The sequence below is a fragment of the Melospiza melodia genome, chromosome 1 (genome assembly GCF_035770615.1).
Source record: "Melospiza melodia melodia isolate bMelMel2 chromosome 1, bMelMel2.pri, whole genome shotgun sequence".
NCBI classification, from domain to species: Eukaryota; Metazoa; Chordata; class Aves; order Passeriformes; family Passerellidae; genus Melospiza; species Melospiza melodia.
Window position 1 is genome coordinate 92,906,481 of NC_086194.1, and position 12,875 is coordinate 92,919,355.

At 38.2% G+C, this 12,875-nt stretch overlaps 1 protein-coding gene across 3 annotated transcripts in view; it reads right to left on the bottom strand.

Annotated features, from left to right (window-relative positions):
* CDH6 (cadherin 6) overlaps positions 1-12,875 on the bottom strand; it is a 102,806-nt gene that overhangs the window by 40,297 nt on the left and 49,634 nt on the right. For all 3 annotated transcript variants that reach the window (XM_063162340.1, XM_063162349.1, XM_063162358.1), the window contains exon 2: positions 10,234-10,591. In XM_063162340.1, the coding sequence (XP_063018410.1) occupies positions 10,234-10,461 (228 nt within the window). In that variant the 5' untranslated portion in view covers positions 10,462-10,591. The remainder of the gene's footprint in view (positions 1-10,233; positions 10,592-12,875) is intronic.

Here is a 12,875-nt window from a genome sequence, read left to right on the forward strand (position 1 = left end):
AGGGTGAGGCAGATGGCCTCTCCTTAATGCAGCTGCAATGGTAGAAAACTGAATTGTTCTCAGGTTTTTGTCCTTATCCCACAGCTGAAGGTTACCATCACTAAAGGTTTGCATGGGTAGGTGGAGAAGTTTCTGAATTCCAAGGTTGGCTAGATTAGTTAAAGTAGCATTTTGAGGTATCTTAAAAATTCCTCAAAAAGGAGTATGTGTGCTCTCATATGAGAAGTTAAAGAAAATTAGGTGCCTGACTTGTAATGACATTCGATGGGAATACAAAGAGTTCATAAAGGATGCATGCTTAAACCCCATTATTCAATTAGAACTGTGCCTACAATTCAAGAGCACCAAATTTCTTTTCAGCTTTTTCCTAAGTCAGAGGAAATTAATTCAAATATCCTGATATCCTTCCACTGAATATAATGGGACTTCTGTCCTATACTGCATTAGTCAATTAGAAAAGGGAATTCAGACAGTAAAAGATGGCAGCAGGTATTCTGTTGTGATTAGGAGAAAATATTTTTTTAAAAAGAGTACATTCAGCAAACATGCACTTCAATAATAATTTTACTGTATGTGCTTTAGTCTTTAAATTATGTGATGTGTATAGTTAGTGAAATAGGTCTGTATTATATGTCCAGATTTATTTACCTTTGATTTCTCTGGGAATTTACCCAGAGATGGTTGATCACTCTTTATCAGTGGTCAGAATTATCTGCTTAATCACTGACAAAATATTTTCTTGAGAATAATGAACTTTCAAAAATGCTTCATAATTAAACTGTAAGCAAATACAGCACCTTAATTAAGCTATATGAGCACATACATTTCTCATTCCATGAAAACCTCTATTCTCCTGTGGTAGTACAGGAGAATCTGTCTGAAAGATGAACAGCAAAACAAAATTTAAAAAAACCCCAAAACCTTGGCCTAATATCCAGAAATGTTTTTACTGGGATACAGTTGAATAAAACATCAGGCTTCTTCAGCAAGTAACAGCTTCTGACTACTCCCTGATGGATGCGCTTGAAAGCAAATGCTCATCCTTTGCTTACTGACAAAGGTGACCCTTTGATATTCTGAGTGCTTGATGCTGACAATCAAACCCTGAAATGTGTGTATGAATTTTACATGCTGTATAAAAGTGTGTGTATCAGGGAGGAAGAAGCAGGATGGAGAAGGGAGGATACAAACACTAAAATAAAGGAAAACTCACATTCTGATTTAAATGAAGAATTAACAAAAAGGATACTAATTCATATCTACAAGTTTAATTGAGTCTTTAATCTGTTTTCATGCTACTGTCATTTAGTTCTATAGGTCAGAAGCTGGGAAAATGAGATATATTTCCATTCTGTTATGTTCTCCAACTTTGTTTCTAAACATAAATATGTGTTATATAACCAGACAATAAAAGGTTTGTGAGGCAGTAGATACAACACAAAAGGCCATACATTTATCTCTCAACACGACCCTTTTGATGAAGACTCCTCAACATGGAAAAACGTTTATGGGAAATGTTAGGCAAGTCTGGCATTGAGTAGATTCTTCTTTCAAATAAGTATTGCCCAAAGTGCCATTAGTGAGGCTGTGAAGGGACAGCTCAAGTGACCTGAATGCTGCAGCAGAATGTAGATCCTTACAGAGGCCAGGTCAGGAAGGCAAGGAGATGGATTAGCAAATAATCAGCCACATGTAGGTGGAGATTTGCTGTGAAACAGGTGACAAATCAGTCGAGATCTTGAAGATAAGAGGACAAGCCAACACAAGACATCACATTAGGTTTCTGCCACAGACTGTCTGCTCAAAGAGATGAAGCAGATGCAGCCTTCTTTAGACAGATGGAGGAAACCCCTGTGCTCTTGGGGGACTTTAATTATTCTTATGTTTGCTGGAAGGGCAATATGTCTGTGTGCAGGCAACCCAGGTTTCTGCACAATGTCCTAAGACAACTTCTTCACCCAGGTGATTAATGAGCTGACCAGAGGGTGTGTTATGCTGGACCCATTCATCATGAATAAAGGAGAAGTGCTCAGGGATATGGAACTGCACTTTGCCCACAGACCCCAAAGAGCCTTGAGTCAGGCAGAAAATTCTGGTAGAGTGAAGCATTATCCACAGCAGAGAAAAACCAATAAATCAGGAGCCTTTTAAGTAAATTGGACACAGTTCCATAAAAAAAAAAAAAAAAAAAAAAAAAAAAAAAAAAAAAATTGATGCATCTAAGGACAGTGACAGGGATGAAATATTTCTTTCTATAATGTCTGGAAAGCCATGGTCTTTGGGGATGGCTCTTAAATTCTGAAAATAGGGAAAGTAACACCAATTCAGATTCAAGATCCAAGATGGCCTATCTAGGAATGAATTAATTTTGACTGGAGAACCTGGAATTCCTTTGGTGAAAATACTTGTATCTATGCTCTCCTAATTATATAATATCTAGTATTCATGAAAGGAAAGAATTCTCTCTGAAGCACATATAATTGCTGTGATACTATCAGTCTAAAAATTCTAAAGGAAATTGTTCATAAAATATTTCTGTAGGTAAAATAACAGATATTTATAAGGTGAATGGTGTAGATCCTGACAAGATCTACCTGCAAGTAGCTGAGGGTCAAGCTCACCTGAGTTTACAAATACCACAAATATACATGCAAGGGTTTTCTTCCCCAGGCATTGACTCTTTGCCTGCAACCCCCTTGGCAGTTGTTATTCCCAAGATGTGGGAATTATGTTATTCCCATTCTTGGAACAATTTTAGCCATTGTAAGCAGCATTAACTAGGTTTTAAGCAACTGACCTGAAAAGTGCAAAACTACCTGAAGTGGAAAGGAACTATGAATGAATGCTCTGACACCTCAGTTTGCATGTCCTTTATATCCTCTGCCAGCGCCCTGATCAGCCTGATTGCAAGGGCTGTTAGGCACAAGGAAATATGTCAAAGAGCCAAAGGTACACATATGTTGTTTGGTTCTGTCTCTTGGGGAGAACTTTCCACTAATGACAACATGATGCTAAACACAAAAGTCATACAAATGACTTTGTTGCCTTCCAACATGAATATATAGAATGGGTAGAGATGACCAATATGCTAAAGATGACTAAATGATCATTATGTGAGCCTCTGCAATGCATTAAAACCTCCTTTGTTCCATCAGACATCTAATGTGAAACATCACTTAATGTTTCATAGACACAAACTATGAAATAAAGCCAGAGGGATGATAATCCTATAAAGAGAGACCATTTCAGCTGAGCTCTCCAGGAGCCCTGCCCTGTACCACATGGCATAAGCAAACTGGGGATAGAAGAACTGCAATCATCATCAGATATGACTCCAAAATAAACAACTCTGGTGAGAAAACAGTGGGAATTAGAATTCTAACATAAACATTTGCTAATGTCTCCCCCTTGTCCTTTAATGTAAATCTTTAAACTTCAAGATCACTCAGCAATTTATTTCTTTACAAACTGTGTTTTTCTGTTTTGAGGTGGATTTTTTATGAAATTAGAAGACAGAAGAGAAAGGACTGATTTTTTTCCTTCTCTTTCCCTCCTCTGAAATTTCAAAGAACAATTCTTTCCTTTCCTTCATCTGCCACCTCAGACTTTCATGACAACTACAAGCTTCACTGCATCCTGAAGTACTTGCAAGCGCATGCTGAGGTTTCTTTCACCCCATTAATGGTGAAAGCAAGCCACAGTCTGCATTAGTGCATACGGATCAACAGCAGACATTCACATCACAACACATTTTCAGTTTGTGTTTTGAAATGTTACACTGACTGGCCACAGCTCTCAACCTGCTGCTGCCCCACTGTGAACTGATGTTCACCAGAGAGAGAAATGGCAGCAAAAGAAAACGAAGGCACAGACAATATATTTAATTTAATAAAGAGATTTGTCTAAGCTTTATGGTTTACTATATTTGGTAAGTCAACTGTAAATAACAAATGGTGGAGCAACAACGGTTGTCTTAGGCCTGAAGGAGGGATTTTATTTTTCAGCTATCCCTAGCCTTCATAATTTATATTCATGATGTTGCAGCTTCATAGCAGGAACACTATTGTACTATACAAACAAACAAAAAAATAGTAATGCAGCTCCACATAACAGCGATCTAAATAATCCATAATCAAGCGTGAACTTCACATGTAGTCTCTCCCTAGAGAGGAAGATTAAGATGTTCAGCTGTTTTTCTATAGCTGGAAGACTAGGGACACACAGTTCAGGACTTTGTGCAGACTGCTAACAAGAGTAGAACAGGATGATCTGGGAAAAGATGTGATCCAAAATATAAGCACTGGTATGAGTAGGTAATTAGCATGTGGAAAACAAAATTGTTTTGTTTGGGACACAAAAATGAAAAACAAGAATTAACAGAAATATTGCCTTGAGGGTCCCAGGATTTGTTTTTTCTGCAGGCAGAATGGGAAGAAGGGGAGGAGGTTCTGTATAGTTACACTGTAAGTACCATCATGTGCCATCATGTAGGAAATGTGGTTTGTTTGAAACAGATGGTTGTAAGGCTCTTATATTGTGCAATATATTTGGATACAAGGATGATGCCAAGTAGATTCACAATTATGATGATCGTAAACATTAACCATGCTGTATTTCCTGCCTTTTCATTTTCTGAATAATATCCTTGCCCATCCCACCCATTGCTCATTATCTCCTTTCTTAGCCTCCGTGTGATGGTTTAAAACCTGCAAGCTGTTTCTGGATTGTCGTCGTGGGCCCCTAACCTCTCAGCTGTCCCTCATTACGGAGTTATCTCTATTCCGCAGGGACCGACAGCACACAGAACTTCCACCAGCGCCCGTAAATCTTTCACAGAGGAATACAAGACAAGTGTGTGTATGTGTGTGCAATGCAATATAGAAATGAAGGGCACTTGGGAAAGTCAAGTGCTGGAACATAAAATATGACTGATGGATGAGGAATAATGGAAGCGCAGATGTGCCACAGCATTTGTTCTGCTTCTTAGGAGAATGACAAGTACTAGCCTACTGAAGAGGGAGGCAGGTGACCTAATCATACAAACTGGGGGGGTGTGGGGGGTAGGGAAGGGGCTAAGAACTCTGATTTTCTGTTGTTTTCCAACCTCTGCTGTGAAATTTCTGACTTTTAGCTGTGTGGAAGGCCACTTAACCTCCCTGTACATCTGTTTTGTCACATGCAAAAGGCTGGTCTGCATTGCCTCTGGATGCAGAAGCAAAATCTTGACCCCAAGAGAGCCTATTTTAATAATCAGAAATGAATAGAAAATTCCTTTGTGATACTTTCTGAATAAACAGAAGTTACAAAGGTAACTTTTAACTTTAGGCATTGTAAAAATAACAAATAGTCTGTGCTTGGAACAGGAAATTGAAGGCATCAAGTATACATCAGTGCAAGTTACAAGGCTAGGTAAAAAAAATACTGAACAAGTGCCAATAAAGCCGCATAAAGAATGTCAGAAGTGCAGGTGGGGGAGTCATTTTAGTTTGACTTTTCCCATCTTGCTTTTTCAGGGTACAAAAATTTTAAAGGTAAGTACAGAACACTAGTGCAGTAAAATCTGAGAGAAATTGAAGATTTCTCTTGCTAGTTATCATGCCATCCAATTAAGATATGATACCTTTTAACCATTGGAGTAATGTTACCCATTACTACCTAAAATGCTGGAAAGGCATGGACTGTATTACATGACAGTAATTTTCGTTGTTTAAATAGCCCCTTGTGTGTGCTCACAGCCAGATAATTTTCCCTCACTATGTTGTTTAGTCCCTCTACTTGCAATGGCTTGGAAGAGATTCTGCCTTTTGTTTCATTTGCTTCTGCTGAAATACACTGCTGTGCTTGCCTTCAGAATGGTTGTAGCCAGAAGTAAAATCATACAACAAAAAAAGAAAAACACTGCTGAAACGACACTGTGATAAAATTTAATTCATCCCCTCCTCAAAAGCAGGGTCAACAGTACCTTAAATCATTTCTTGACAGAGGGGATTTCATCTTTCCAAGAGGTTCTTTCAACACCAAACAAAAAGATTCTGGGTTTGCCTACAGTAACACAGTATCCCTTTTGCTTTGCCAAGCCACATACCAGCAGGAGTTTGACTTTATCTTCCCGGGAAAATGGAGTTGTCAGCAGAGATTGATTGTTTATGATGGGTTGTACAGGTAGTAACATCAGATAGCTTCCAGGCGAGCATACTGCTTGAACTATATGAACATCAATAAGACACAGCAAAAATGAAAAGGATGTCTGGAAGTTTCCTTTTAGTGCCAGCCATCCAGAGCATTACAAAACCATTCCACAGTTGTGCCTCTTGTTACCAGGAAAGCGGGTTGGTCCTTCCCACTGCAGACTGCCAAAAGATGTTCTTGGGTTAACGAGCAAGATTTAAGACTTGTTCAGATCTATCTTTAGTCTTAAAGAAAGTGGAATCTCATCCCTTTATGTAAGGATAATTCTAGGTTTGTGGTCTAAACTCAGTGAGGGATGCTAGTACATGGATTTTATGTAGCCAGTGGGACTGCCATGTCAAAGCTGTCAAATGCATACAAAGAGTAACTGTACCTATGAGTATGATCTTGGAACAGGGCAGATTTTTTTCTTTTCTTTTTTTTTTTTTTTTACCCCTGGAGTATCCGAAGATCTCTAGGAAACACAGCATATATTTTTATATATAGTTGTACTATCACTTCATTGTTTACCTGTGATTTAAAGCTGCATTCACCACAGCCCTTTCAAATTGTACTAAGCAGCCATGTGTACAACTAGATCTCTTTTAAAACCCAACTCAGGTGTTGCAAATTTTGGTTAGGTAGTACTTCTAGACACGTCTCTACTTTGATACTCATGTAATTCTTTTATTTCATTTTTGGATTGAGTCCCTGCCAAGTGCTACAATTTCTGAACCAGAAGAAAAGATATCTTCAGGTTAAAATGTGACTGTGCCCATCAGTAACACTTCAATGCATAGCCATAATTCACAAGTTATTCAGCAGTGCATTGAATAAATCTAGTCTAGAACTTTTCCTCAAGTTCCTTCAGGTCTGTGACTACAGTGACTGGGGGCGTGAATTTCATCTCTTTTTAAAAAGACTTTATTTCACAAATACACAGGAATGAAATTCAGGAATAGAAGGATGGGCAATAAAGCAATCGATCTGGTGTCAGCACCCCAGCAAAATCAACTTGTGTTTGTAACACTGTGAGCATCTCGTTGGCAGCTGCACCTCCTTGTCCAGTGAGATATAGCTGCATGTTTGGGCTGACAATGAAGTGTGAGGCATACCAAAATGGGGAGCACTTTTTAACAGTTGACACTACCCACCGTTATCAAAAAAAAAAAGGTTTCAAATGTACTTGGACAATTAATTCCTAAAGCATGGAATGCTCTGGGTTCAATGAATAGAAGAGTATGCAGGGTATAGACAACAACAGTGCTCTGGTCTGTGACTCAGATGATGCTACAGCATTGTCTGCAATACTGCCTTGAGCTCTTTCTTCAGAGATACTACTTTTCTCTTTTATTATCCCAAACTGAATGCATCCCCTTTCACTGCTCTTTTCCTACACTCTAGAACTACTATGAAGCAAATCTGTTTTTTGTAGTTTAAACAGTTACAGGATTTCACAACTATAATTTGGGCATCTCATACAAATAAAGCTGTTTTTTAGAATCTTTCACAACAGACTTCTTACATCTCAAATTTTGATGTAGATGTTTGGATTAAACAGATGTTAAAAAAATGAAGAGGCAAAAGTGAAACCAGCATGAGTAAAAGACATTTTTTTTGTAGCTCATATAGAATATTTTCTTTTTATGGTTATGACGTTAATGCCCACCTAGCTTTAACCACTAAACACAAAAACCCCAGAAGATTAATGTCTATCTGTTTATACAGTAAGGCATAAGCACAATTCCCTTTTACATACATATATTACTATTGTTTTAAAAAAAATTGCTGTTCAAATTTCATCTTTATATTCCCACCATTTTTAAATCTATATTTAAGGTTAACATTTAATCCTCTGAGAAAAAAAAATATGCTTCATAAAAATGTTCATAATCCTCATTTGCCCACATCAATCAAGTTTAATTGCTCAGTTAAATAGCCTAGTTACCTCAATTTAGAGACATTTAGATGTTTTTATCATTTCCCCTCACACCAGTCCTCAACTTTAATAATAAAAGGCTGCTCTTTCATGCCTCTTGGCTAATTATTCAGTTAAAAGAGTGTGAGTGGTTCTGGCATTTGAAAGATGTGTGAAAGGCCACTTGTGAATGGTTTAGGAACACAAAATCAATGACATTTATACATTATGTGTTGTTTCTATGCTTTACAACAGAAAGTGTAATAAAGTACAAATAGGTGGAAGAACAACTTTTAAAAATAACGTACTTTTTTTTTATCTTTCTGACTCCTTTTGAAACTGTCTTGGTTTTCTGGTCCAACTAGACCATTTTTAAACAGTCTCAGCAAATTTGTTCTGCAGGAATATTAATTTCCCCATCAGTCTCTCTGAAGTCAATAGCTAGTACTCAAATTCTGCAGTAGAAAAAATGGGGGGCTGATGAAGTTTAATGTCAAAATTCACAGTGACAATGACAGACTGTAGGATCACCTCAGGACCATATGCTTTATCTTTGAACAAAAAGATCCCCATTACCCTGACTACCCTCAGCAGACTGTGAAACAGGAGAGTGTGTGGAGGACTGCTGTCTTTCAATTTGCTGTCTTTTTTTTCATCCTTGACTCCATGTTTCATACCTGTTTGTTTTTTTTTCTTTCACTGTCTCATCTTCTGGTTTTGTTTTTGCTCTCTTTAGTTAAATTTTCTCCCAACTCTTATCGTCTACCCCCATTTAATGCCATTTCCCTCTCCTTTCCATCTCGATTCCTCTTTATAAAGCTTCCGTTCCTTCCATCTCTGTCTTTCTAGTTCTTTCCTGTTACTCTCTTCTGTTTTGGTATCTTTTCTTACCCTCTTATCTTCCTTCTCTATTTCTCCTCTCTGAGGACTCTCTGCCTTTGGCCTTTTCCTGTAGATTGGGCTCAATGGTACCTTTCATGAATGCTGATTATCCTGGCTGGAGTTCTATGAGTATTACTCCAGCTGAGTAGCTCTTCATTTGAATCATGCCTTGCAGCCATTTAGCAGGAAAGGAATGCTGCATCCAACTTTGACTGACAGCTGACTGGCAGGCAAGAAAAGCAGCCACCATCTCTCGTGGGAATGCTCAGAAGCTTGCAGAGGGAGATAAAATGTCAAATCACTGTGATCTGCAGCCTTTGCTAAGAGGCTTGAGAGATCAAATTAGATCAGATACAACCCCATTTTTGATTGGAAAACCAGGATGTATTGTTTCTGCTTTGAATGTCATCATCAGTAGCATAATTTCTGCATTCTGCAAGACATATTCCTATAGACTGTGGCACCTTGGGCAGTATAGACTCTCTTTAGGCTCTTGACACAGGTGCATTGCTCTACAGATTACATAAAGTCTGTCACCTACATGTGAGTCTGCTGCTCAGGGAGGTGGATGTTCTCAGAGTAAAGCTGTGACTTTTCTTTTTAATTTTTTTTTTTACCCTTTCCCAGCTAACAGTATGCTTTGAGATCAGAAATTTTCAGCTGCCTGTTGCTTCTTAGTGTACATGCACAGTGTGCTTCAACCATGCTTTGTAGTAGCATGGCTGGTGGTGCGAAGGTCATTTCACACAGATCGGTGGCATCACGAAACCTCATCAGAAAATGGCTGTAGCATTGCTGTGTGCAGTGGGTAATAAAAAGGAAAACAATTACCTTTAGCTGGGTAGAGAGAATCCTCACCAAAAATGTAAGTACTGTGAATCCCAACTTAGCTCTAAACCTCTCCTGGTTTAAATAGTTTGACTACAGCAAAATTAGTAAGCACACGGGAAAACACATATCCCAGTTTAAAGCTAAAAATCTAGCCTATAATTAAGCTGCATTATTTCCAGACACAAAACAGAATGCAAAATCTTTAATAGAATTGCCAGTGATTTGCCATGGGACTTCCTGGTTAAATGAAGACTTGTTGATTACATTCTGAAATTGAAGTGCACAGACCTTTCCACTGAATTACTCCTCAGCAGAGGCTGGGCACACAGAACACAAACTAAAAGTTGTAGCAGGCATTGTTCTTCCCTACTTGCTAATGCTGGCTTTCCAGTGCTTCTAAAATCAAAACATAGATGCATATGAAAGTAACTTACCTTGCCAACATACTGGTAGTCAGTTCCTGTGTATTCCTCCAATAAAAAGAACTGATTCCACATCCAGCTCCTTTTGGAACGATGGAGGTCTTGCCTGCTGTTTCCAGACAACACCAAAACCTTTTCCTTTTCTGGAAAGCTGCTAGTCCTTTTGGATAATGGAGTTAAGAAACTTTGGTGGGGCTGACCAGCCCAAAACAGCAGCCAGAAGCAATGGTAAGTTCTCATCACGGCAACACCAGTAGTTCTAAATAATGATTTTTTTTGTCTTGTCCTCAAATTAACCTACTTTACTGCACTAAATCCAATCTCATGCCGTCTTCCTTCTTTAAATAGTCTTTGCAGTCTCAAAGGATCTCTGAAAAGAAAAATAGCAACTCTTTTAGCATTTCCAAAGGTACTTAACTGTCATCACTGCAGCAATAAGTCCACAAGGTGAATGAGTAATAATGATTGCTGAAAACCTGGGCTGTTTCTGATTCAAAAATGTTGCAAATGGTCCTATAAATGATCTGAGTGGATCCATATCAAGTATGGGGCAGGAGTCATGATGCTGGGATTCAGGGTATGTGTGGGTCCCCTTTAATCCCATTTGCTTCCCTTCATTTATAAAGGCAAGCCAAGTATTTCTCTTTTTACTGTCTGAACTTTGGGATGCAACTGATTAGTTTCTTACTGGGGATCTTGATGGAGTTACCATATTACATTAAAGAAGTGCTAGCAAAACTGCACACTGTCTTCCCAGGAGCATTCTGTTGCTATAGTTATGGACTGAAAAGACTTAACTCCAAGATTTTTCCCTCACATTTAAGGAGTTTTGCCTTTGACTCCATTTAGAAAGGAATCAACCTGGCTTAACAGGTTAGTGAAATAAATGTGTGTATTTATCAATATCTCACACATAATAACACCTGCTTGTTATTGCATAAGAGATGAAGTGGACATTTTGGTTTTCTCATCATCTATGGCCAGAGTTTTGAATCTTTAAATACATAGTTATGAATGTAAATGCTTTCACGAATAACTTCTAAAAATAGAAAACAAACTGCAGCTAGTTCATTGCTACGTGTGGGTTTTTACTATCTACTGCTTCCTACTGTTACAATACTAAATATCAGTGCACCTACAAAATAATTACAAAACTTATCTCTGTCTCTGAATACTGCATAATTTTCAACATGCAAAAAGCTTGTACTACAGATACAGTACCCCAGAGTACTGTGAACAGCTCTTCTGTTTTTGAAAAAGCTGAAAGCTTCTATTCAAAAGGAAGAAAATATACCATGTGTCTCAGGTAACCAGTGCCTAATGAACAGCTTTTGAACATTTTAGAATGTGAAGAAATCTGAATTAGTTGACAGAAACACTCCACAACATATATTTTTGTTGTAAACATAAACACTTAATTGAATTTTTAGTTCAAACAGATCTATAACCTCAGAGAAGGATAATTTGATTAATTTTTATTTTCTTTCTCACTGACGCTCTTTGAAAAAAAGTTAGGGTTTTTCTTTTTCAGCATTCCGATCAAAACCCAACAAATCATTCTGAACCAGCTCAAGATTCAATACAGCATCTCTCAGTATTTGGACTGTGGAATGACAATCTGACTATACGAAATTGAAAATAAATTTTTCGTCTGTTTCATTGTGCTTCATAAAACACTACTTGGATCATATTCTACATCAAAGATGATTTTTTTCACCTATAGTATGTTTTTGTCTATTTAAAGGTGTACATTAGACAGAATTTAGCCTTTGAGCTACGCTGAAGGAGTTACAGCACCTGCAATGCCTCAGATTAACTACTCTTCTCTCACTGTCGTTGTTCTTGGTAATAAATTGTATGAAATAACCTAAGTCTCTTAGAGTTCCTGTTAGTAAATCATTTTCTATAAAGAAATAGCACTTAGCTTTTATATTAATAGTAAGTAATAGAAGAGGACTGTTCCAACAGTATCATTTTACTGTTTCAAAAGGTAAAATACTGTTAAGAGGTAACTTCTGTGTGAGAAGGAGTAAGATTTTTAGCATTAAGAGGAAGAATGTAAATAATGCAATTAATTCTGACACAGTGTAATTTCTTCTGGAGAAGAGGGAAGGGTTGTAGCTAGCTTTCTTTATTAGCCAGGGAAAGCCAACTTTGTCCTGCAGGTCATGGCAGCTGTGTCCACACACAGCTTTGAGAGTTTGTGAGAGAGACACAGACCCCTGGGTGTATTCGCACATGCACGTAACCATAGACACAGAGAGAGAACAGCAAGAACAGAGCTGCATTCACAACAAGACCTTCCCAGAGGAGGAACAGGGAAAGCTGGCATAACTAAGCTTTACAATGTGTTCAACAATTGCTTTCAGTTCAACTGATGGAGCAGCAGCAAACCAGAGTGCAGGTTGCTAGAGCAGGACACAAGCAGCAGGTTCAGCAGATTCAGACACCAGGACAGGGAGACCTGAGGTGGCTGTAACCCTCTCCATGTCTATAGTCTCTTTTCTCCTCCTGTACCCTTCTGATCCATGTAAGGTCCTGTCCTTTATGGCTCTGCCAACATCGATTATTACCCCAGCTCCCACTGGACTCTATTCAAGTGGACATCCTCCTTCATGTGGTATGGAAGAGGAAATTGTGTCTCACACAACATT